This window comes from Mustela putorius, unplaced genomic scaffold, assembly GCF_011764305.1.
Source record: "Mustela putorius furo isolate JIRA1106 unplaced genomic scaffold, ASM1176430v1.1 tig00000174_pilon_pilon_pilon, whole genome shotgun sequence".
Taxonomy (NCBI): Eukaryota; Metazoa; Chordata; class Mammalia; order Carnivora; family Mustelidae; genus Mustela; species Mustela putorius.
Window position 1 is genome coordinate 10,104,508 of NW_025421304.1, and position 24,773 is coordinate 10,129,280.

The following is a 24,773-nucleotide window of genomic DNA, read 5'->3' on the forward strand; positions in this document are numbered from 1 at the left end:
GACTTATGGGTGATTTTTTTCCTTCTTTTTCCTGCTTTCTCCTATTTTCCTGAATTGGATGCATTTTGCTTCTAGTGCAAAAAATAAAACTTGTAAATTCATATACCAAAGTTGTCATTGAATGAGCTCACAACTTTTGGGCCCCAGATACTAGGGAGAAAGGTCTAGTGCCTTACACTGCTCCTTCTTGATTCTGCCAGCAATTCACCTACAGAGAGTCCCCAGCATCCCAGACTTCCCTTTTAATGTTATGGCCTCCCATTCAGGGTCAGGTGTGAAATGGGGAGCCCTGGAGCAGGGTCCCAGCACCGGACTCACTTGCTAATGCAGTCCTCCTTCTTGTCATAGGCGTGGATGATGCCCAGGCCCTGCATGGATGAAGTGATGTGGGAGAACCAGGGAGACCGGCTGATGTTCTCCACCTTCTTGAGCTCCTGGACTCCTCTATGGAAAATGCTGTGGGGAGATCAAGAAGGCCACAGAGTAGGGTCTCTAAGGCTCTCTCTTAGCACACACAGGTCTGACTATGCACTCAAGACAAAGTTTAAGTCAGATGGGTGCCATATAACTAGAGAGAGGTGTTGGCCCACCATTCTCCTCTAGGACAGGCCATCCCAGCTGTGGGACAGATAGGGTCTCAGAAATGTGTGTCCAACATGAATAGACATTTTTCCAAAGAAGACATCCAGACAGCTAACAGACACATGAAAAGATGTTCAATATCACTCATCATCAGGGAAATACAAATCAAAACTACAATGAGATATCACCTCACACCTGTCAGAATGGTAAAATTAACAACACAGGAAACAACAGATGTTGGCAAGGATGCAGAGAAAGGGGAACTCTCTTATACTGTTGGTGGAAGTGCAAACTGATGCAGCCATTCTGGAAAACAGCGTGGAGGTTCCTCAAGAAGTTCCAAATAGAACTACCCAGCAATTGCACTACTAGGTATTTACCCAAAGGATACACAAATACTGATTTGAAGGGATAGTTGCACCATGATGTTTATAGCAACATTATCAACAATAGATGAATTATGGAAAGAGCCCAAATGTCCGTTGACTGATGAATGGATAAAGAAGATGTGTTGGGGTATGTGTGTGTGTGTGTGTGTGTGTGTGTACACATATAATGGAATATTACTCAGCCATCAAAAGAATGAAATCTTGACATTTGCAATGACATGGATGGAGCTAGATTGTATTATGCTAAATGAAGTCCGTCAGAAAAAGACAAATGCCATATGATCCCACTTACATGTGGAATTTAATGAACAAAACAGATGAACATGGGGAGAAACAGAAGAGAGACAGGCAAACCATAAAAGAGACTTAACTATAGAAAACAAACTGTTGATGGAGGGAGATGGGAGGGGGATGGGTTGAATGGGTTATGGGCATTAAGGAGGGTACTGTTGTGATGAGCACTGGATGTTGTGTGGAAGTGATGAATCACTGAATTCTGCTCCTGAAACTAATATTACACTATATGTTAACTAACTGGAATTTATTTATTTATTTTTATTTATTTGAGAGACAGAGATCACAAGTAGGCAGAAAGGCAGGCAGAGAGAGAGGAAGGGAAGCAGGCTCCCCACTGAGGAGAGAGCCCGACGTGGGGCTCGATCCCAGGACCCTGAGATCATGACCCGAGCCGAAGGCAGCGGCTTAACCCACTGAGCCACCCAGGCGCCCCTGGAATTTAAATACAAACCTGAAACTGAGGAAAGAAAGAAGGAAGGAAGAAAGGAAGGAAGGAAGAGAGGAAGGAGAGAAGGATCTCAGAAATGTGAGCTATTCCTTGCTGTGGTCTGTTTTGAGTGCTTCTTGTAGCATGAATATCTCGCTGCAGGAGATGGGATTCCAGTCTTTGAAGACCAGAAATTTTCATACAATGCAGCTCCTAATACAAGCCAAGCACTTTTGGGGACCCAACCAAAGAAAAAGTGATCTGTTCCAATTCTGGAAGAAAATCTGGCTTGTCAACTGCCAATGCATGGTCTTCTAAAGGCATTTTCAAAGGTAATTTGAATCATAGCCTCAGGAGCTGACTTTAGAACAAAACCCCTCCACAGGATGCAACTCCCCTGGGTGCTCAAGTTCCAGGACCCTGCTGAGCACCAGACTACTGCCCTCAGGCAGGCACATTGGCAGGCTGGCCCACGACAGGGAATCTAATCTGCCCTCAGACTCTCAGCTGAAACTCACTCGGGGGAGAGGAAGGAAGACCTCATTAGCTCAGAGCTCGAGTGAGTTAGCTGGAAATATTTAGGTAATTCAGTCATAGCCAGCCATGGTCTGGCCTGTCTTTGTAGCAAGAAGTAGGGGTGCAGAGCAGAGAAAAACCATTGGCTAAGTAAGTCAACAGCATAAACTGGAGAACGGACAGAAACAACGAACGGTCAGTCAAACACAGGGATTACGAAAACAAGCATCAAGCCAAGGAGTCCATTTTAAGAAGTGGTATCCAAGACATCTTTATCTTTGCAAAGGACTTGCAGAAAGTATTTTATTGGGTCATGACAATTAACCCTTGAGGTTGGACAGTGAGGCCATGTGACCTTTCTTGAAGTCACCAGGGAGACCATGGGAAACCAAAGACAGAGTCCAGGGCACTGGTGCTTGTTCCTACGGTCACACCAGCTCCTGCACAGAAGCCAAAGATGCAGAGTCCACCTTTCCAGCTGCAATGCAGTCCTATGTCCTCATTTCCCACTGCCTGTAGGCATCATCTGCAAACCTGACCCACAAACTAGAAACATCCAAATGTAAGCCCACAGATGTGATTACCGGAACTGCTTCTCTTTCCATATCACTCATATCTCTCTTCATGTCCCTCCCCATCCGGGAACCATCCTTGGTTTCTCCCAACCCCTAACTCCAAAGACCATCTCAGAAATGGCTCCCAAATCTACCCTTTTCTGGCCCCTACTGCTGCCACCTGTCTCAACTCTCATTCAGCCTCTACATTTCAAGAATCTCTCATCCAGTAGCCCTGACCCTAGTCTTTCCGTAGCTCCATCCATCCTCTACACTGCGGCCAAAGTGCTGTTTCAAAAACTCAGCTTTGAGTGCGGTGTCCCTGGATGAAAACAAATGAACTTGCTTACAGGTGGAGGCAGGTCCAGGATTTGGGGGCTGAATCTTTTACAATTTGGGGGGCCCTCTTTGAGATCCTTAGTGTCCGACCCAAAATTTGGCACATCTAGGAGGATAATGAACATATTGTTGAGTTTGATGAAAACTCAAGTTCCTATAACATGGTACAGCTGATCCTTGTACAGTGCAAGGGTAGGGGAGCCAACCTCCCATGCAGGTAGAAATCTGCATAGAACTCTTGACTCCTCAGAAACTTAACTACTAATGGCCTGCTGTTGACAGGAAGCCTTACCAATCACATAAACAGTTGACTCACACATATTTTATGTTATATGTATTATATACTATATTCCTACAATAAAGTAAGCTAGAGTAAAAAAAAGTCATTAAAAAATCAAAGTGAAGAGAAAACCCATTTATAGCATGGTAAAATATTTATCAAAAAGAAGAACCCACATATAAGTGGACCTGTGCAGTTCAAACCCATGTTGTTCAAGGTCAGCTGTATTCCAGTTCTAATTTATAAGTCACTCAGAGCCCTACAGTTTCATTTGATACTCTTAATAGCCTCCTGGTTCATGTGCCAGGTGTATGTTTTAGCGATTACCTTTAGGGATTAGGAAACAGGCTTGTCCCAATGTCTTCCAGCTAGTTTTGCAGTAGGGCTGGGGCTCTGGTGGAAATTTCTCTGATTTCCAACTATTTGGCCTTATATGATATGCACCATGCTGCCTGCTGAGAACTCCAGCTCACCCCAGCAACAGGGTAGAACTGGGTTTCTCAAGGGCTAGGGTCAGTCCACCCTCCTGTTTCCCTCCAAGGTGGGTGAGGTAGTGCAGTGGGGCACAGCCGCAGCAGGACTCCCCAGTGCCTAGCTGCCTGAGGCTTTCCTCTTAACCGTATCAGTGGTTGTGGGCGGGGGAGGGGAGATAGTTCCCAAAGCTCAGAGTAACTAAGGACTGTCTTCTCTCTCTTCTCCAGCAGCAGGATGGCGGAGAGAGCTCATCTTCATGGTTGAGAGCACAACAGCAGACAGACAGCAGCCTTGGTTACTAGTTTCCTGGCCTAGGACCACCGACTTGAACTCCCAGTCATGCCTACCTCTCAGGTTACTCTGAGGTTAAAATGCCAGATGTATGCAAAGCACTGAGCATAGAACCTGGCATTTCATCAGGACTAAAAATCAGTATGCTCCCAGATTCAGAGAAGACAGCAACAATTTAGCATCACCTGATAACCGCAGCATTGTGCAGAGTTAACCAAATACACAACGGTTTCATGGGCTCCTTTTTAAACAGCGTATCGACCTACCGTAAAAGAATGAAGAAGCCAACAGCAAGGCCAGCCAGGACTAAAAGGACGGCAGGAAACACAGCAGCCAATATCACAAGAATAAACAGCACCATAAAAAACTGCTGCAGAAAATTCTCCGCGTGAAGCGGCAGCCGCACATCCAGCTCGTCCATGTCCTTGGAAAAACGGTTCATTAGCCTGCCAGTGGGGGTCGTGTCAAAGAAGCTCATTGGGCTCTTTAGGATCTGTGGATAAAATCAGAGAGTCCATGATGAGGTGTGTGTTTAGGGAACACCGACCACTCTGCCGGGGCTGGGATGCTTTGAGCAGCATGAGCATTTCTCCGGTACCCAACACAATGTCCCAGGCCAGCCATCGTGGGAAAGTGAAGGTGTCCCCCATTTTTATGGCGCCCCTGAATGAGAGTGTGGGAGAGATTCAGCCTTTGTGTGGAGGCCCAGGAGAGCCCCTGCAGGTCAGACCTCCCTCCAAACCTGAGATGCAGCCTGGGGGGCCGAAGAGAAGGAGAAGGAGATTTGGCACTCCAGGGGCAATAAAAAGCTAAGTTCCCCTGTGTCTGTCTGCCTAGTGTGAGCCACACCTGTGGGCTCTGGCCACGGCCCAGGCAATAAAATTAATCAATAAAATTAATCAATTCTGCCTATTGCAGCAGTGGAATGAGGAGGTGGGGCCCTCTGTGGACTCAGGGCTCTTTGGAGCTAGAGATGGCCAGCCGGCCAGTACATGTCTGCCCCAGTGCAGTGTGGTGTCCTCAGGGAAACCGTCCTGACCACCTTCACCTCCACCCCTAGTCTGGCCTGAGCAGAATGGCCCACGGCACATTCCCACAGTCCCTGGAGTTTGCCTTCAAAGTCGACAGTAGGTATCTCGATAGTTCACTCGACCGTAAGCTCCTTGAGCATTGTGTCTGTGCCCAGGGCCCAGCACAGTGCCTGATGTGTTGTAGTGGCTCAGTAAATGCCATTGGCTGAATGGCTGGAATCGCGTGCAGCCCCCGGGAACAGTACCTTGTCAAACACGAGGTCGTGTAATGAGGAGGACGCCATCAGCGTGGTCTTGGTGAAGGTGAAACCTTTGATGACGCTAAACGTCAGTACAGACACCATGCTCCCTGTGTACACCCACTGGAACACACGCTGCCCCGTGTCTGCCAGCACTACACCAATCTCACATGCACTCTTGTTGCCCTGGGGCCCACAGGTCATCTTTGGAGAAAAACAAGAGAAGCACCAAGAATTGGTAAATTGTCAGGAAAATAGGAATTGGCCAAAGGATCTTTCCAGAGAGAAGAAGCTAAAAGCAGGTGCATAATTGTGAAGAATGAACCAGGGGGTAAAAATCAGGTCATTTCCCTTTGAGGACCTCTGAGCTTTGCATGGGTCCTCCTGCTGGGCTACCTGCCCCCAAGACACCTGACTTATGAGGCTCAAGGCTCGAGCCTCAGCACAGTCAGTGGGCAAACAAAGCAGACAAAGCAGGCAGGCACAGGGTGACCAGATAGCTTCTGTCCCAGAAGCAACTATGCCTCAGGAGTCAAGATGTGATATCGGGCCAGAAAAATTATAGAAGCACAGGAAATCTGGATTCCACGAAATTGGCAGAAGAGCCCTCAGGCAGCCCATTCAGGACCCGGTACCAGGCCAGCCCCACAGTCCCTTCCCTTTCCTTTTCTCAAGGAGCATCTTGGGGGATGCTGGTCCACTATCCCGAAGTCCCTGGTAGGGAAGAGGGAGTCTGGTTAACCACAGAGTTCTGGGAAGAGTCAAGACCACACACAGCTCCATCCTGCTGGGGGAAGAACACGCATTTCTGCCAGCATTTCTGGGGAGAGGCCATCTCCTCCTCCTGAGGAATTGGCAGCTTCATTTTTCTCTGAGCCATGTGCTGAAAGTCAAAACTGCCTTTGGGGAGCAAACAAGCATCTTTCTTTTAAATGTCATTTTGCTGATTACAGCAATAGAGGAAATGTAAACCAGAGGTGACGGCTGATGGATGAACATCCCTAAAAGCAAAAGCATCCCTGGGGAGCTAATTGATGAGAGGCCTCGCTTGAACAGGAGGCTTCACTGTGCATCAAGTTGTGTCCACAGTGCCTGGGGGCAGGGCAAACACCTGAGTCTGCCATTCCTGTTGCATGCTCAGTTAGCCAATGGCACTGGCCCACTGGTGAAGCACCACACCTAGAACAAGGTTCCATTCTGACCAGAAACTTTGGGCTCTCCAAGAAAAGAGCTCTTAATGAGCCAGGGAGGATCTGAGAATATTCTAGAGATGGTGCTTTTCCTGCACAGCGCAGAGCTCCCACTGGCTTCTCCCCTTGGGAAAGCCCTCAGGAAGCTGCGCCAACCTCCAGGAGAGTTATAGGGACCTCTCCCCTGCCCACAGCTCCCCACTGCCTTCCCACCTCAGTTGTCATAGCAACAGAACTATACCAAAATGTTATCTTGCAGGATGGGCACACAGCATTCCCCAGGGCTCCAGGAAAGCTTAGAAACCACTGGCCAAAAGCTGGGAGAGTTTTTAGCAAGCTCCAGCAAAAGCAGAATTTTCAGGGACCCTGGTCTAGAGTAGACCTTTGGGTGGCAGATACCTGGTGTCTGAGAAAGATACATGGTAACTCTGCAGCACAACCAGGAACTGAGTCTGGCTTTTGCATGTCTGCTTCCTGCAGAGGGACTTTGGAGGGCAGAGAGAGGTGAAACCCTCTGACACCTGACAGTGTCAACAATAAGAGGTCGGTTTCTGTTCAGAGGCAGGAAAATTAACAACCAGGCTAGGTTCCCCCAGCCCCTCAGGGCTATCCTCAAGGTGCATCACAATGGAGGCTGCAAGACCAACTCTATTCTACACAGGCTTGACTCCACGGACTTGCAGCATTTGCCTGGCATGATCACAATCTTTTAGTCAATCCTTTGAAACCTGAAGGTGGCATATAGAAATCCAGATGTCCTGCTTGTCTTGCAAAATCAAAGGGAATTTCAGGAATTGAGCTGTGCAGGCAACTCATCTCAACTTCATGGAAAGGGGCAGTGGGAGGTTTCTTGGGCGGTGTTGGGGGCATTCATGCTCTCCGTCAGCAACTGACTCAACATTTTCCAATGCCAAAGGGAAACTCACCTGGGAGCCCTTGTCTAGCCAGAGACCCAGCCACCAATTGCTGAAGGCAGAGCTGCCGATCATCAGGAGGAAGAGGGACACCACGAACAGAGAGAGGAGGTACCCTACAAGAGGAGGGGAGATGTCCAGGGGGTTACAGAGGAGGAGGCTGCAGTGGGTCCAACCCTCATAAAAAATTCAAAGCCTGCAGAAAGAGGGCTCCCATCCCCTGGGAACTGCCTTCCAGGCTGCTGTCACAAGTCTGGGTGTTGGGACCCTGAACCCTAATGGGGACATATGTTCCACCTGGTTCGAAAATGGGTCCAAATTGCCAATATATTGGGGGGAAAAACCCCCACCAATATGCACCTTAATAGAAGCAACTCAGTATTCCTCAAAAACAAACAAAACTCAGTCTTGCTGGGCAGAGACAGGGAATAAAACTGTAAGGTATTTTTGCACACCAAGATGGGAACCTTGCACTGAAGGCAAGCCATGAGTGGATCGCTGTTGTGCTCAGGGAAGAGGCAGTGAGGTGCGGAAGAACCGTGGCTGGTTCCTGCTGCTGCTCACTCAGTTTCAATAAATAGAGTCTGGCAGCTTTAATGGAGATAAAGGGTGATTCCATTTAAAAGGCTGTATTATCACACTTTGGATGAAAAAAAAAAAAATAAAAGCATTGATAAATGGCTCTAGCATAAAAGAAGTAATTGTTAAGGAAATCATAAAATGTAAACCCAACAGTTTGAGAAAGGATTTTTTTAATGCAAATTAAATCAAGAAACCCGTTGTTTTATATCGAACCTCCAGAAGCTTTAATGTACATGTGATACGTTTTCCAGGTCACGGTTCCTTCCTGGGGGGATTCAGTCTGGACGAGCTGGTGCAGAGGAACTACGGAGACAGACACAAGTCCTGGGGTGCCTGCTGGCAGTGGAGGGGAGCCCAGTGGGTCGGGCACACCCCTCCTATATACCCATTCCCGCAATGGGGGCAGTTTCCCACCCTTCCTTCCATTGTCCTACACTTTGAAAGTCCCAGCACACTTTTGCTTATGTTATTTGATTTGATCCTCATCACAGCCCCGTAAGGCAGGTGGCCTGCAGTCTTGGGAGAAATATTTATGAAGCAACTACTTTGTGCTCAGCCCTGAGATCAGGGGGTTGATTGGGTCTAGTTCTCCAGAAGTAGCTCCTGAGAAGGGGTTATGAATGCATGGAGCTTATTCAGGAGCTGTAGGGCATAGGAAAGGGAACAATAGAAGGCATCTCATCAAGCCAGTCACCTCCATAGGCATCTGGAGCTTAATGTGGAGAAAGGTCGAGCCAGTGTGGAACACACACCCACCAGTGTTCACCTGACCAGAGGGTAGAGGATGTTTCTACAAATTCCATTGTCCCCTGGGTGAGGGCTCCTCCCTGTGAGGGTTAATTCCCCAGCTCTTCTGGCTTGACCTAAGGCTGGCAACCTGCAGAGAGAGCCCCCAGGCAAAAGAATACAGCTGGGAGTCGGGCTTCATGCACGGAAGTGCTAAAAGCACCCACAGCAAATCCTGCGGGGTCAACCAGAAGGAGGTAGTGGCTCCTGTCTTCTCAGAGCTCACGCCTCACACATTAAACCCAGGACCTCCTCCTCAGTCAGCCACTGCCTGGACTCCCAATTCCCTCCACGGGGATGTTCCAAGTCCTCTCTGCTTTCCAAAGGGAAAGGAAAATGACTGTTAAATTCTCCAGGAAAGCACATCCAGAGGTACAGGGATGCTGGCTAAAGCAGCTCACAACAGTCAGAACTGAGCACTCGTCCCCTTCCTCTCCTTCACAGAAAAGCATGAAAATGTCAGCTCCAAAGCAGAATCCTAAATCAAACATGGCTTTTATAAAAGAGATAATAAATAGAGCTAGACACACGGGTGCCCCTGCACATGGGCTCTCTGCACCTTGCTCCAAGACGGGGTAGCTGTCACACCTCAAAGGCGCCATGAATAGAGCTACTATTATACCCTCTGCCTGGGAAGCTTCATGCTTCTTTGAAAATGTTCAGCCTGACTTTCTTTCATTGTGTCTCTCTCTGGGCCTGCAAAATGAGGGAGAAGCCCAGTGGGTGGGCGGAGCCTACTGAAAGACACCCTGGAGCACAAAGGGAACTAGTCAAATCGCACGGTAGCCCACCAGCCCAGCCAGGAATGCTGATGACGCTCTTCACCTTGCTGTGCTTTAGAAAATGCCCTGATGCCAGGCGGGGTGGGCACCACCTCCTTTAACGGGATCCCTTCCTATAGCTTTGAGAGCGGGTGATTTCGCACGCTCAGTTTCCCCTCCAGAGTAGGGAGGGCGAGGAGAAAAAGAGGAGCAGGGTTTACTTCCTCCACAGGACCTCACATCCTAGGCAGCCTGGAGCTTTCCTGGGAAGGCACGGAAGAGATGGTGGGCACCTCACTTCAGCCTTGGCCGCCTCCAGAGCGATAAAAATATGTTGTCTTTCCAAACGTGCATGCATTTGTCAAAAGCACCATTATTGGTGCCAAATTTCATCGATTCAAAGACTCACTTTTTTTTTTTTTCACATTTTAACATCTCTGAAATCATGATGTGCCTTCCATTCGGTAGTATGCCATATCATCTAATTGGCAGAGATTTTTCTTTCTAAGTGGTACATACAACGATGGTGATCTTAAAATGGATGATATCTTAAATTTGACAAAATACACTGAGGCGTGGTTTTGTTTTGTTTTGTTTTGTTTTGTTTTGTTTTTTCCAGCTACACATTATTGAGGAACAGAGCTCTAACTTGAAAAGCCTCCAAGGGCACTTTGAGGAAAGAGACTGTGGATCTGGATCCCTGGCCTCTTGTTGCCCAGCCCCAGAGAAGGGCATAGAGTAGGTGATCAACAAATGTTGAATGTATACAGGGGTGGAAGGGAACAATGTGTGGGGAGGAGAAGAGGGAGCTTGACAAAGTTGGCCCTCACCAGATTTATCTCTTCTCTCTGCCTTCCTGGAATTCCTACCTGCCCTCAACCTCAAGATCCTCCCCCTGCCCCACCTTCTTACCACAGTGCCTCCCAGAAAACTCCTACATATCCTTGAAGGACTAGTCCCAAGTTTGCCAGCTCTGCGAGGACCTCCCTGACTTGCTATGCCCACTCCAACACCCATTACCTTTACCCCAGTTTCCCATGATTACCGCCTTGCCTGTGTCGCCCACCAGACCATGAGCTCCTGAGATCTCATATTTTTGTCTCTGCAGATGATTGTGGGGACCAGCACATAGCAGAATGCTTAGTTCTCCCACCCAGTCTCTTCAGTGCTGCACATTCCTTTCTCAATGCTCTCCATAAAGAGTGTGACACATCTCTCTTGTGTGTGCCTTTGCCTCTAACCAGTCTCTGTGCACTGCTTTGACCTAACGAGTAACAATAATAACTACTGTTGAGAGTTACTCTATGTCAGACACTGGGCTAATCATTTTATGTGTAGTTTCCCATGTAATCCTTGTGGGAGCCTATGAGGTTGGTTATTACTTCCCCGTTTTATGGATTAAGAAACTAAGGTTCAGAGTAGCCTAGTATCTTGTGCCAACTCATATAACTAGAAAGTGGTTGAGCCAGAGCTTGGACTCAGGCAGTTAAACCCCAGGGCTCACATGACAGTAAGTTGTATTAATTCTAGTTGCCCCCAAAGGACTTAAAATGGGCCTCCATTTCTCTATCCAGAATGCTCCATAAATATTTAAGACTATTGTAACTGAGGGAACGAATAGCAAGTACCTTTTATGTCTAAAAATTCTGGGTCTGTTTCAGGTTCTCTTCCTTCATCTTTCCCATCTCTTGGAGCCAAAACTAGGGTGAGAAATAAAGAGAGATCTGTGTCTGCTCATGAGCCATGGGCACTAAGAGAGGAGTGTGGTTTGAACTCGGACTGTACCAGCATCTTCATCTCTCTCAGCGGGGCTCTCCTTAAGGGCTTCCACCATGGCTGCATTGTAGATGTGCTCGGGATCCTGGAGACAAAATGACAGTCCTTCGGAAAGCTACAAGACAGGCCTGCTCCCAGGCTAGAGACCCAGACGGAAGGACCCCCACCTTTTGCACCCAGAGTTACCTTGAATTGCAACCCTCGGAGATTGTGAATCAGTTTGGCATAGCACCCTCTCTCCTCCATTAACTCCTTGTGGGTTCCCTTTTCACAAATCTCTCCGTCTTCTAACAGAATGACTTCATCACAAGACTCTAAGAACTGCAAAGATACAAAAACGGTCTACAGTGAATTTCTTCTGCCTGGTAAGAGAAGTGAGCCATGCCAAACTGCCGTCCAGTGGCACCCCAAGCTCCTCTAGTACAGAGGTTCTCAATCTTGGCCCTGTGGGCACTGAGGGCCACATCGTTCTTTGTTGTTGAGGCGGGGACAGTGGGCTGTCCGGTGCATTGTGGGATGTTAGCAGTCTCCTCCTTCCTCTACGTACTAGATGACAGTAGCAATCCCCTGCTCTACCTGTGATAAGCAAAAACATCTCCAGATATTGACAAATGCCCTCTAAAGGGCAAAATGACCCCCAGTTGAGAAACACTGATCTAGTGCCTACTGGTGTCGTTGAGTCCAACGGGACCCTCTGTTTGTCTCTGTGAAACACTGTTCCCTAAGTGGGCCAAGAAATCTGATCGGGGGCAGGTGAGATTTGGAATATGAAATTGTCAAGTTACTGCAAGACAAGATCTGGTGGAGAGGGGAAATATGACCTCAGCAATGGCCTTCCTTTGCTAGAACGTTACAAGCCCACCTCATCACCCTCCTAGTCCAGAAGCAGAACATGGAGCAGTCCCCCACCACGAGGCCCCACTCCTCCCTTGATCACAAACCCCTCCCCCACTAGGCCTGAGGAGTTTACATCAGCTTTATCTCTATGATAAAAATATAGCTTCATTTAATATGGCATCCCACATTTTGCCCAAAGCACTTCTGATTTTCTAATTGGAGCTCCCTTCATTTACATATCACTCCTGAGATCAAAGAGTTCTGCTAATAGGGGTTTCCTCTCAATTGGAACGAGATAGATTTTTCTCCATAGGATCAACCCATCTAAGAGCAGGAAGCTCCTCCTACAGGAACAAAATGCAGTGAGATTTAAGATAGCTCAGCCTAATGAAGCCCTTGCAAAACAGCCCAGAGGTCTTCCCCTATATTGAGGGTCCACCCAAAATCAAATTAACTTTTGAGGCCCTTGACTCAGAGTTTGAGAGAAGCAGCTACATTTGGTCATTGTACTCCTGACAGGATGTTGGGGGAATGGGGGTGGTGCCCAAAAGGCCAGGTGATAGCAGTTCTGGCAGCTTGGGCAGCTCCAGCCTTTCCGCCTCCCTTAGACTAATGACTCAGCTCCTTGTCCACTTTCCCAGACAGCTAAGCAGAAACAGCCTGGCTTGTCATGTCCAGTTGAGACACTTTCTGAGAGAACCTTTTTCCGGAAAATAACATCTCACCTTTACATAGCCTATTCTAACTTTTCAAAACCTGATCTTGTTCGTCTCTTATGTGTCAATGCCCCACAAGCTAGTAAAGGAAGTGGCAGCTTTGTGATCAGCCCATTCTCGAGATAGGGAGATTGAGGCACCAGTGTGGGGTACGTGACAGCCTCACAGCCTTTTCTTTCTCTGTGGGGAAGTTCCTGGTGAAGGCCCTCTGGCTAGTGAGTTCCCCAGTTCATGCCAGTGAGATCTGGTGTGATTTGAGCAGTTTTGTTCGCAAACACAAAATCTGACCCTAGGTTGGTTTTCAGTGGCAACTGCAGGCCTCATTTCATTTGTTTCCTCAAGTAAATGAAGAGCAATCGTCCAGCCCAAGCGCTGGGAAGCATCCTGATTGGCTGTGAGCCCACAAGTAAAAGCAACAGAGCAATGTTCTGGAAAAGCCCTGGGGTTCCAGTTCAAGGGCTTGGAACCCCCTCCTCCCCAACAACAGACAGCTGGACTGAGACTCCAGTGCCATCTGGTGGCTGCTTATATTTTTCAATATTCAAAAAAAAAAAAAAAAAGAAAAAAAAATGACCTTGGTGAAAGGTAGATTCTTCCAGGAGACAGGCCTGGGGAAGAGATAGTTCTTGCCTGAGGTCATGGAGCTAGTCATCAAGGTTCAAAGACTGGACAGGGCTGAGGTGATGATTTCCCCCAGTAAAGATTCCTTCAAAGACAGCTATGACCCACAGTTATCAGGGGCCAGAAGTCCTCCTCCAGATACCCAGGACCCCTCAGGAGGACAGCCCTTTCCACTGCAAGGGGTCTCCAGGGCTTTGGACCCTCACAGTGCGGAGCTGTGTTTACAACACTTAGCACTGTGACTGGGCAAGAGCCCATTCCCACTGACCTCCTGGGGGTCCAGAAGAAATCCAACCTTCTCCTCCACTCTGATGCCTGGCCAGCAGAGCAATTTGTTTATACCACTAGATGCTTCCTGGAGGTGACTGAGCCCACTCAACAGGAATCCAAAATTCAGATGCTTGGAGTTTATTTTGAGAACTCCAGTCCTCAGCAAAGAGACATAGGCTGGGGGCAGAACTACAGTAATGGGAAGGAATGGTTTTCCTGGGTCTTTAAGAAATGTCCCCCTCGGGGCGCCTGGGTGGCTCAGTGGGTTAAGCCGCTGCCTTCGGCTCAGGTCATGATCTCAGGGTCCTGGGATCGAGTCCCGCATCGGGCTCTCTGCTCAGCAGGGAGCCTGTTCCCTCTCTCTCTCTCTGCCTGCCTCTCCATCTACTTGTGATTTCTGTCAAATAAATAAATAAAATCTTAAAAAAAAAAAAAAAGAAATGTCCCCCTCTTCAAACTGGCCCTTCTGGCCACTGATAGAAGATCCTAGAAATGCTGCTTGGAGCACCCTGTAGCCATGGTGACCTCATTTGCCTCCTCCCCTAGGTTGACTTACCCTCACAAAGACCATGAGGTCTGTCTCTTACCCCCAGACCATGCCCCTATTGAATATTTTCCCCACAGGTGGCACGAGAAGAAAGAAGACAGGACTTCTGCTCCAACAGTCCTCTCAAGGCAGGTCAGTCCCATGGGTTCCCTCCTTCAGCAGCAGACGCACACATGTATATACATACACATATACATGGACACATTCCCCACACCTCTACAGACTCACTGTGAAGAGGGGAGATGGAGGCAGGGGGAAATCTGGTTTGTCTCAGGGTACAGGGGAGCCTTGTATTCCTACCAGGTGTTCAGAGCTCTTGATGAAGCTGACACTGTGAGCACTCTCTCCACCCTGCCTGATTCTTGAGCCCTCTGGGCAAGCTTAGTAACTACTCAGTAATATTCATGTTCCTAAGCCTAAGAGAGTGGCTCTGAGAAAGGAAAAGAGTCTTGCCTTAGCCTAAAAGCCCTGGTCTCCAGCCTTTTCCCCTTGGTGAGTGATGCCAAGAGCATCAGAGCCCCTTATCTCCCTCCCAGGCACTCTGTCCTCGAGCCCATCTAGCACTTGCTGAAGGAAGGGTGGGGACTGAATTTTTTCTACCTGGCTTCCCACCTCACCACCATCAGTGGTCCAGAGCTGGAGGAAGCGCCCCATGTCCACCCCATAGATAGGAATCATTTGCTTCTGGAGAGTCTATCCTCTGGTGGAAGAAAGGTCTTGGCCCCACTGAACCCAAATTTAGAGTCTATGCCCAGAGTGGAGCAGGCAGGGCTTTGTGCAAGCTGGGATGGCTGGGGAGAATCATGAATGTAACCTACACATCTTGCTTCCTCCAACCCTGACCCTGTCTCAGCCATGGATGGGACAGGTTTAGGCAGAAAAGGAGACTTGTGAGCATTAGACACCACACCCATCCTGTGACCTCATGAACCCTGCCAGTTCCAGTTACCTGCAGCTGGTGGGTCACCAGGACAATTGTCTTCCCCTTGAGTGTCTTCTTAATGCACTCTTCAAAAACGTGCTTCCCCACGTGGGCATCTACTGCTGACAGGGGGTCATCCAGCAGGTAGATTTCATGGTTTGAGTAGACAGCGCGGGCCAGACTGATCCTCTGTCTCTGCCCCCCAGAGAGGTTGAGGCCCCGCTCCCCAATCTGTAGGCAGGAACAATGTTACTCTCCATCACTGGGCCCCATTTCCACCCTGCAGTCTTCAGGGAACAAGAGCTTCAAGACTCCTTTGCAAACTGATCATTACTACATTCCAGTTCCTCCACCCCCTACAGGGACCCCCTGACTTACCAGATGCCCTGGGAAGTGAAAGACTCACTTCTGTAGGCAGCCTGGTGGGCAACGGCAACTAGGGAAAAACTCCAGTGTTGAGTGAGGGGGACCTGTCTCACAACAGACTCATTCTAGTGCATATCCCATAGAGAAGGGCTATGTCTTAACCACCAACATCAGAGGGAATTGTTGAGCAGAAGCTCTGGCAGAGTGGACAGGTGAACAGGAGGGAGCAGAGCCTAGGAGCAAATGGACAAGGAGGCTCTCAATTTGCTTGCTTGTGTACCAACTCCTCACCTCCATTAGGACCTTTAAGCTCTACAAAGATGGAAGGCATGTCTACTGTATTTAACACTCTATCCCTAAGGCCTGGCATCACACCTGACACAGAGCAGGTGCTCAGTAAGCATTTGTAGAAAGGATGAAAATCTAGATAGCCTACTTTAGGTTCTTCTGTCCAACTGACCCCAAAGTAGGTCCCCATTATGTTCAGCCAGGCACGGGGGTGAGCACAGGGGAAGGACACACGAAGCTGGACAAAAAAAAAAAAAAAAAAAAATTCCCTAACTACTGGGAGCTCACATATTGGCAGAAACTGAGAAGCATAAGCCAAGTATTCTGGGGCAAACCACTGCAGACTGTGGGATTCAGGAAAGTCTCCCTCAAGGGGGTAGATTTGTGGTTTGAACTTGAAAGGTGGTAACAATGGCAAGAACAGAGGTCTGGAGGTTGGAAGGCAAGTGTACACTTAGGCAAGTAAGGATGAGTAGAAGCAAACCCTGGGGAGGTGGGCCAGGGCTGCAGCAAGAGAGATCTTGAATGCCAGACCATGATGGCTGTGGTATCCAATTCCTTGACACAGGCACATTGAGGGCCCTAGCAGAGAAAGGCAATGTTTTCTGAACTCATCTTTCTTCAAGAGTCTTTAGCTCTCTGGTCTCCTACTTTGCTTTTGGGCAAAACCGAAGACTCAACAGAGTGCACACTGGGATGGGCAAACAGAAAGATGGCATGATGACCTCCTTCCCTGAGTCACCTGAGTTGGCAGGCTCAACCCTGGACCCAGGCAGGTTTTTGGACAAGCAGCTGAGAGCAGTGTTAGGAGGGCAGAGCAAACAAGACAAGAAAGAGCTCTAGAGACCAGTTACAATGCAGCATCCCCGGACCTCTGTCTTTGGAAGACAGAGCCAGTCCATAAGCTATGGAAGCAGATTTAACCAGAAACCTTCTCTAAGTTAACAAGTGGTTTGGGAATGGCTCCAAGAGTTACCACACTGAACCCAACACAGGTAGAGTTGGTACCATAACCATTGTTAATATTCCCCCAAGAATAAACCCAGATGAGGAATTCAGGGTGGTAGAACTTGGCTTTTCCCACACTTCCTGGGACATTTCTGTCCTTCAGAGCATCCAAATGTGGATGGAACCAGGGCCTGCCAGCCTCAGCCCTTTCAACCTGGGCAGCCAAGCTGCCATGTTGCTACTGTGCAGCTGAGCTCCTAGCTCTGCTCACCTCAGTCAGGTCTCCATAAGGAAGGCTGCTCAGGTCTTCCTGAAGGGCACAGACACGAACCGTGTGCTGATACCTGTGGACACAAATAACATAACTCAGCATGGTGACAAAAGATCCCATTGCTTCCCTGGATTGCCTGGAAATGTATCATTGAAGTAAGACAAGGAGTTGGTCAGTTGCTTCATCTTTGATGTCTAAATGCAGCTTCTCCTTGACCCCTAGGCCTTCCCCGCACATCTGATGCAGAGTTTACTTACGGATGGCTCCTTCCCTCACAGGTTTTCTGCCCTGAGAGGAAGATGATTCAATGTACATGAAACCTCTGAAGGGAAGACTGGAGATGCCAACTGCTAGCACTGCTCTTGGGAGTCAAAGAAGGGAGTGACCAGTATGAGCTGCGGTCACTGTGGGAGGCTTCCCAGAAGATGCAAGACCATAAATGGAGAAATGTGTGTGGGTAGAGGGTAACAGCAGGGTGCTGGGATGATTACCAATGATGACTCTGACCTCTGCTCCAGGATTCTCCTCTATCCAACAGTCACTCCTACCAGGTTGGAGAGAGCAGGGTTTTCTCCCCCTGAGACACCTGAGTACACTGGGCATAGAGAATACTGCCTGAGGAAGAGAATCCAGGAAGGAATAGGATCTCAGTTCCTTGGATCTCCTAGCTTCTTGGTTTTATCCCTTAGCATTGCCAACTGTCTAGCACTGGGCCAGTCTGTAGGGAGTCTAATGGGCAAGGCCCTAACCAACTCTCAGCACCCATGCTGCCAGGATCAGCACCTCATCCTGCAAAGGACAACAAAACTGGGGTACCCATGACCTACCAGGCATGACTCCAGTCTCACTCTATGAAAATTTTGACAGCAAGGAATCCAAGAAAGTCTATAAGTTAGTGGGTATGAACTCAAAAATGCTCAGGCCTCAAGCTATGGGAGAATTCCACACCCTCCTCCCTTGGCTTTCTCTCTACCTCATTCCCATTCAGATGGCTTCCACCATAGATAGAATCTTTCTCAGGGGACCACATTGCTTCAGAAGTTAGTTCCTGCTCTGATTTCCCTGATGTTCCTGGTATCAGTTCAAGGTCATGCCCTATGCAAGGCACAGTCAGTTTCCATCACTGGACCCTAGGTTTCTGTCCCACTTGACAGGCTGCCTGCTTCCACTTTATTAGCTGAGTAATTAATTGATTGATTGATTAGCTGATTGATATCATCAGCATTATCAGCATCATTGGGATCCTCTCTTCTCAATGCATGAGAGTGGACAAGCCTCACAACTGAGACTTCCCCAACAAAGGGCACCAACAAGAGAGTGAGCAGGCAGATCATAGGTAGCTGCCCTTCAGATGGCATGCTGACCCCTGGCAGCACTTAACATCCTGGAGCATCACACCCATACACCAACTTCAGGAGTGGTATATATGGTGGTTAAGAATGGGGGCTTTGGGAAGGTTAACAATATTTACATCAGACAAAATAGACTTTAAAGCAAAGACTGTATAACAAGAGACAAAGAAGGGCATTATAGAATGATAAAGATATCAACCCAGTTAGAGGATAAAGCAATTGTAAGTATCTATGCACCCAACATCGGAGCACCTAAGTACATAGAGCAAATATTAATGAATGTAAAGAGAGAAATTGATGGTATTAAATAATGGTAAAAGACTTCAACTGCCCATGTACATCAACGGATAGATCATTTAGACAGAAAATCAATAAGAAAAGTGTCTTTGAATGATGCATCTGATTGGATAGACAGATATATAAAGAACATTCCATAGAAAAACAAGAAAATACACATTCTTTTCAAGTGCACACGAAACATTCTCCAGAATATGTCACATGTTAGGCCACAAAGCAATCCTCAATAAATTTAAGAAGAACAAAATTATAGAATGCATTTTTTCTGATCACAACAGTAATACAACTAGAGATCAATCACAAGGAAAAAAAGTGGGAAAAACACAAACACATGGAGTCTAAACAGCATGATACTTAACAACCAATCAAAGAAGAAATTTAAAAAAAAATACATGGAGACAAATGAAAATGAAAACACCAAGGTTCAGAATCTCTGGGACACAGCAAAAGTAGTTTAAAGAAAGAAGAAAAAGCTGAAATAAACAATCTAACCTTACACTTCAAAGTAACTAGAAAAAGAACAAAGCCCAAGATGAGTAGAAGGAAAATATAATAAAGATTAGAGCAGAAATAAATGACATAGAGATGAAAACAAATCAGAAAAAAAAAATCAATGAAACCACAAGTGGGTTCTTTTAAAAGATATATAAAATTGATAAATAGCCAGATTCACAAAGAAAAAGAAAGGACCCCAAAAATAAAATCAGAAGTGAAAGAGAAGTAACAACTGACACCACAGAAATACAAGATATTATAAGAGAATACTATGAAAAATCATGCCAACAAACTGGATAACCTAGAAGAAATGAATACATTTCTAGGAACATATAATCTTCTAAGACTAAATCAAGGAGAAAAAGAAAATTTTGACATACCAATTACTATAAAAAAATTAAACCAGTAATAATAATAATAGTAATAATGATAATAATAATGGTAGTAACCTACTAAAAAATAAAAGTTCAGGACCAGATGGATTCACGGGTGAATTCTGCCAAACATTTAAGAAGAGTTAATACCTATCCTCAAACTATTTCAAAAAATAGAAGAGGAAGGAAGGCTTCCAGATACATTCTATGAAGCCAGCAGTACCCTGATACCAAAACCAGGCAAAGACACCAAAAAAGAAAAGAAAACTATAGGCCAATATCCCTGATGAACACAGATCCCAAATGCTCAGAATATTAGCAAACCCCATTTAACGGTTCATTAAAAGGATCATTCACCATTATCAAGTGGGATTTATTCTGGGAGTGCAAGAATGGTTTAGTATTTGTAAATCAGTCAACATGGTACATCACATCAACAAAATGAAAACTGAAAATCATATGATGATCAATAGATCCAGAAAAAGTATTTGACAAAATTCAACACTCAGTCAAATAAAAACTCCCCACAAACTAGGTTTAGAGGAAATGCACTTCAACATAATACAAGCCATATGAGAGTGGGGTGCCTGGGTGTCTCAGTGGGTTAAAGCCTCTGCTTTCGGCTCGGGTCATGATCTCAGGGTCCTGGGATCGAGCCCCATGTCCAGCTCTCTGCTCAGCAGGGAGCCTGTTTTCCTTCCTCTCTCTCTGCCTGCCTCTCCAGCTACCTGTGACCTAATATCATACTTTATGGTGAAAAACTGAAAGGTTTTCCTCTAAGACCAGGAATGAGACAAGGACATCCACTTTTGCCACTTTCATTTAACATAATACCGGAAGTTCTAGCCACAACAATCAGACAAGAAAATAAATGAGGCATTCATATTGACAAAGAAGTTAAACTGTCACTATTTGTAGATGACATGATACTATACATAGAAAATCCTAAAAACCCCACCAAAAAACTACTAGAAGTAACAAATGAGTTCTGTGAAATTGCAGGATACAAAATTAATACCCAGAAATTGATAGCATTTCTACACATTCATAAGAAATTAGCAGAAAGAGAAATTAAGAAAACAATTCTATCTACAATGGCACCAAAAAAATAATAAAATACCTTAGAATAAACTTAACCAAGGAGATGAAAGTTCTGTGTTCTGAAAACTATAAAACACTGATGAAAGAAACTGAAAATGACACAAATAAATGGAAATATATACAGTGCTCATGAATTGGAAGAGTTAAAAATGTCCCCACTATCCAAAGCAATCTATAGATTTAATGTGATCACTATCAAAAATACCAAACCATTTTTCACAGAACTAGAACAAATGATACTAAAATTTGTGTCTTTGTATACAGAAGACCCCGAGTAGCCCAAACAACCCTGAGAAAGAAAAACAAAGCTGGAGGTATCACAATTCCAGATTTTAAGATATACTACAAAGTTATAGTATTCAAAACAGCTTGGTACTGGCCCAAAAATAGACACATAGATCAAAAGAACAAAACAGAACACTCAGAAATAAACCCATACTTAAAGGGTCAATTAATCTATGACAAAGGAGGCAAGAATATATAATGGGAAAAGACAGTCTCTTCAGCAAATAGTGCTGAAGGGCTCCTGGGTGACTCAATCAGTTAAGCATCTGCCTTCAGCTCAGGTCATGATCCCAGAGCCCCAGGATGGAGCTCTGCATCAGGCTCCCTGTTGAGCTGGAAGTCTGCTTCTCCCTCTGCTCCTCAGCCTGCTCATGCTTTCTCTCTCCTCCCCCCTCACTCTCTCAAATAAATAAATAAAATCTTTTTTTAAAAAACAGTATTGAGAAAACTGGACAGCTAAGTGCAAAGAATGAAACTGGGCCAGGTTATAGCACCATACACAAAAATAAACTCCAAATAGCATAGACCTAAATGTAAGACCTAAGGCTATAAAAATCCTAGAAGAGAACACGGGTAGTAATTTCTCTGATATTGGCAGTATGTCTCCTAAGGCAAGAGAAACAAAAGCAACAATAAATTAATGGGACTCCATCAAAATAAAAAATTTGGGGGGTGCCTGGATGGCTCAGTCAGTCAAGCATCCAATCCTTTATCTCTCTCAGGTCTTGATCTCAGGGCTGTGAATTTGGACCCACTAACAAACAAACAACCTTTGCACAGCAAAGGAAGCCATCAACAAAACAAAAAGGCAACCTACAGAGTGGGAAAAGATATTTGCAAATCATATATCTGATAAAGGGTTCATATCCAAAATGTTATAAAGCACTTCTATAATTCAATACTAAAAATCAATGTGATTACAAAATAGGCAGGGGACCTGAATAGACATCTTTCTAAAAAAAAAAAAGACATACAGATGGACAACAGACACTTAAAAAGACATTCATTATCATTAATCATCAGCCATATTAAAGCCACAATGAGATATCACCTCATACCTATCAGAATGGCTAAAATCAAAAAGGCAAGAAATAATAAGGGTTGGAGAGGATGTGAAGAAAAAGGAACCCTCATACGCTGTTGGTGGGAACGCAAATCGGTGCAGCCACTCGGGAAAATGGTATAGCTTTTCCTCAAAAATTGAAAATGGAAATACCATATGATCCAGTGATCCCAATATGGGGTATTTACCCTTAGAAAACACAGACACTAATTGCAAAAGATATATGCACACCTATATTTATTGCAGCGTCCTATACAATAGCTAAGATATAGAAGCAACCTAAGTGTCCACTGATAGATGGATGAATAAGGAATATATGATTGTGTGTGTGTGTATGTGTGTGTACACACACACGTGTGTGTGTGTGTGATGTGATAGAATATTACATAACCTTAAAAAGATGGGATCATGCCATTTCCAACAACATGGATGGGCCTAGAGGAGATTATACTAAGTGATCTAAGTCAGACTGAGAAAGACAAACACCATATGGTTTTACTCATATATGCAATTTGAAAAAACTAATGAATAAACAAACCAAAAGAGTCAGACCCATAAATACGGAGAATAAATTGGTGGTTGCAGGTGGGGGAAGGAAACGGGCAAAATGGGTGAAAGGGGGTGGTGGGAGGTACAGGCTTCCGGTTACAGAACGATTAAGTCATGGGGATGAAAGGTGCAACACAGGGTTTCTAGTCAATGACATTGTCATAGAGTTGTATGGTAACTGATGGTGGTAGGTACACTTGGGGTGAGCATACCATAACATATAGAGAAGTTGAATCGCTATGTCATACACCTGAAACTAATGTAACAGTGTGTGTTGACTATACTCAAATAAAAAATAAATAAAAATTAAAAAAATAAAAGACCAAGGGCTTTGGAATCAGAACAATCTGGTTTGAATCCAGCTGGGTAACGCTTGGACGAGTGAATGTACCTCCCTGATCCTCACCCTCCGCTCTATAAATTGGACTCATGACGCTCATTGGGTTGTGAAAAGAAAACCAGAACACATATCTGAAGCCAACTGCACAATTCCTGGTGCACTTCAAGTTCTCCATCAGTGGTGGTTATTATTAACATCATTACCTTTGTCAGTCCTTAACTATGACATGCAGAGGGTTCAGCACATCTTCATCCCTTCGCCACTTCTACCCCTGCCATCTTAAGTTACCTCCTACTCTCTTGCTTCCTATGGCCTGAGAGCCACCATGGTCACCCTAGAGATGCCACACACAAAGGGGGCCTGCATCCACCCTGCCAGGCCCAATTCAAGCAACACACCTCTCTTCCCTCTCGTGATCTCTCTGCCTCTGAATAATCTAACAGGGCCTCCTGGAACTTGGCACGTTCCTTCTTGGTACACTGTTACTTCTGTATATCACTTATAGCTCCTTCCCCAGACTTGAACACCTCAGGGGCAAAGACACATCTAAACCACCCCTCCTTCTCCCCTCATCTTGCATGGCCCTGCAAATTCCAAGTATTTGGTAAATATTTGCCCTGACATTCTGCCTGATGAAGGTAGGAATCCTTTTTCCTAGCTGGCTACTACAGAAAGAGAAACCATTCCAGGTGGGGTGGGGAGGAGGCCAGGAAATATTGAGCAGAGCAGTTCAGCTGGTGCCAAGGACTCCTGCACTGATGAGACCTTCCTGCTGCTCTTGAGCCTCCTAGCAACAGGATGCCATGGTCAGGGAAGAGCAGTGGGGAAAGTAATAGACCCCTTGCTGGGGATACACATGCTGGCCAATGTCAGCCAGCAAGGACAGTTTGTGGGTTCAGACAATAAAATACTAAAGTCCAGATCATCACTGGAGATCTGGCAGCCAAATTAAAACAAACAAACACAAACAAACAAGCAGCAATTCCACTGGTCCTTACTTCAGCATCAGGGAGCTTAGAGATGCTTGGGGGGACCCAATGTTGGGAAGCTCCAGTGAGAACAAATGATGCTTGCCTGGCATTCAAGACTCAACCCTTGCCATTTAATAGCCTTGACCTTGGGCAAGTCAATTCCCCTTCTGAGCTTCAGCCTTTTTATCTATAAAATGGGGATATGATGCTAGGATCTCCCTAAATAGATGTTTATAGAACTCTAATGAGAGAAGTTACATGGCAGCATACCAAATCCAGAGAAGAATCATAGAAAGCTATTACTTTCCAGTGCTTAAAATAATGATCCAAAGTATATCCAAAAATTATGACTTAAACTTTGTTTTTCTTCCATTAGATCATTTTGAGTATATTAATGAGAATATGTCCTTATAGATCTGATGTCAATTAATAATGTCAGGGCTGATTAGTTTGCATACCTGCTGCTCATGATTTCAAGCAGTTTTGATTACTTGGCCTAAAGCAAAATTGCCAGATATATCTTTCTCCAGTCAGACAACATATGCACTGTTACAGAGAACCTCAGAACATATGCTACTCTGCACTGGGAATGAAGTGCCAATTCCACCCATTTCTTAGAGTGTGATCACAGGTCTGCAGAAGGCGCCTCTCCTGAACTCTCGGGTCAGGAAGAGAAAAACCAACACCCATTTGGATCTGACAAATGTTTAATCAGAATTCATTAAAGAAACC

General features: G+C 45.9%; 1 protein-coding gene across 5 annotated transcripts in view; it reads right to left on the minus strand.

Annotated features, from left to right (window-relative positions):
* The window catches only part of ABCC12 (ATP binding cassette subfamily C member 12), an 80,021-nt gene that overhangs the window by 16,878 nt on the left and 38,370 nt on the right, over positions 1–24,773 (minus strand). For 4 of the 5 annotated variants that reach the window (XM_013052093.2, XM_004744119.2, XM_013052095.2 and 1 more), the window contains exons 13-22: positions 17,215–17,287; positions 15,369–15,572; positions 11,615–11,749; positions 11,438–11,513; positions 11,281–11,352; positions 8,319–8,408; positions 7,536–7,639; positions 5,426–5,623; positions 4,416–4,642; positions 319–456 (exon numbers count right to left, since the gene is read on the minus strand). In XM_013052093.2, the coding sequence (XP_012907547.1) occupies positions 319–456; positions 4,416–4,642; positions 5,426–5,623; positions 7,536–7,639; positions 8,319–8,408; positions 11,281–11,352; positions 11,438–11,513; positions 11,615–11,749; positions 15,369–15,572; positions 17,215–17,287 (1,317 nt within the window). The remainder of the gene's footprint in view (positions 1–318; positions 457–4,415; positions 4,643–5,425; positions 5,624–7,535; positions 7,640–8,318; positions 8,409–11,280; positions 11,353–11,437; positions 11,514–11,614; positions 11,750–15,368; positions 15,573–17,214; positions 17,288–24,773) is intronic. The other variant, XM_013052094.2, reaches the window with a different exon arrangement.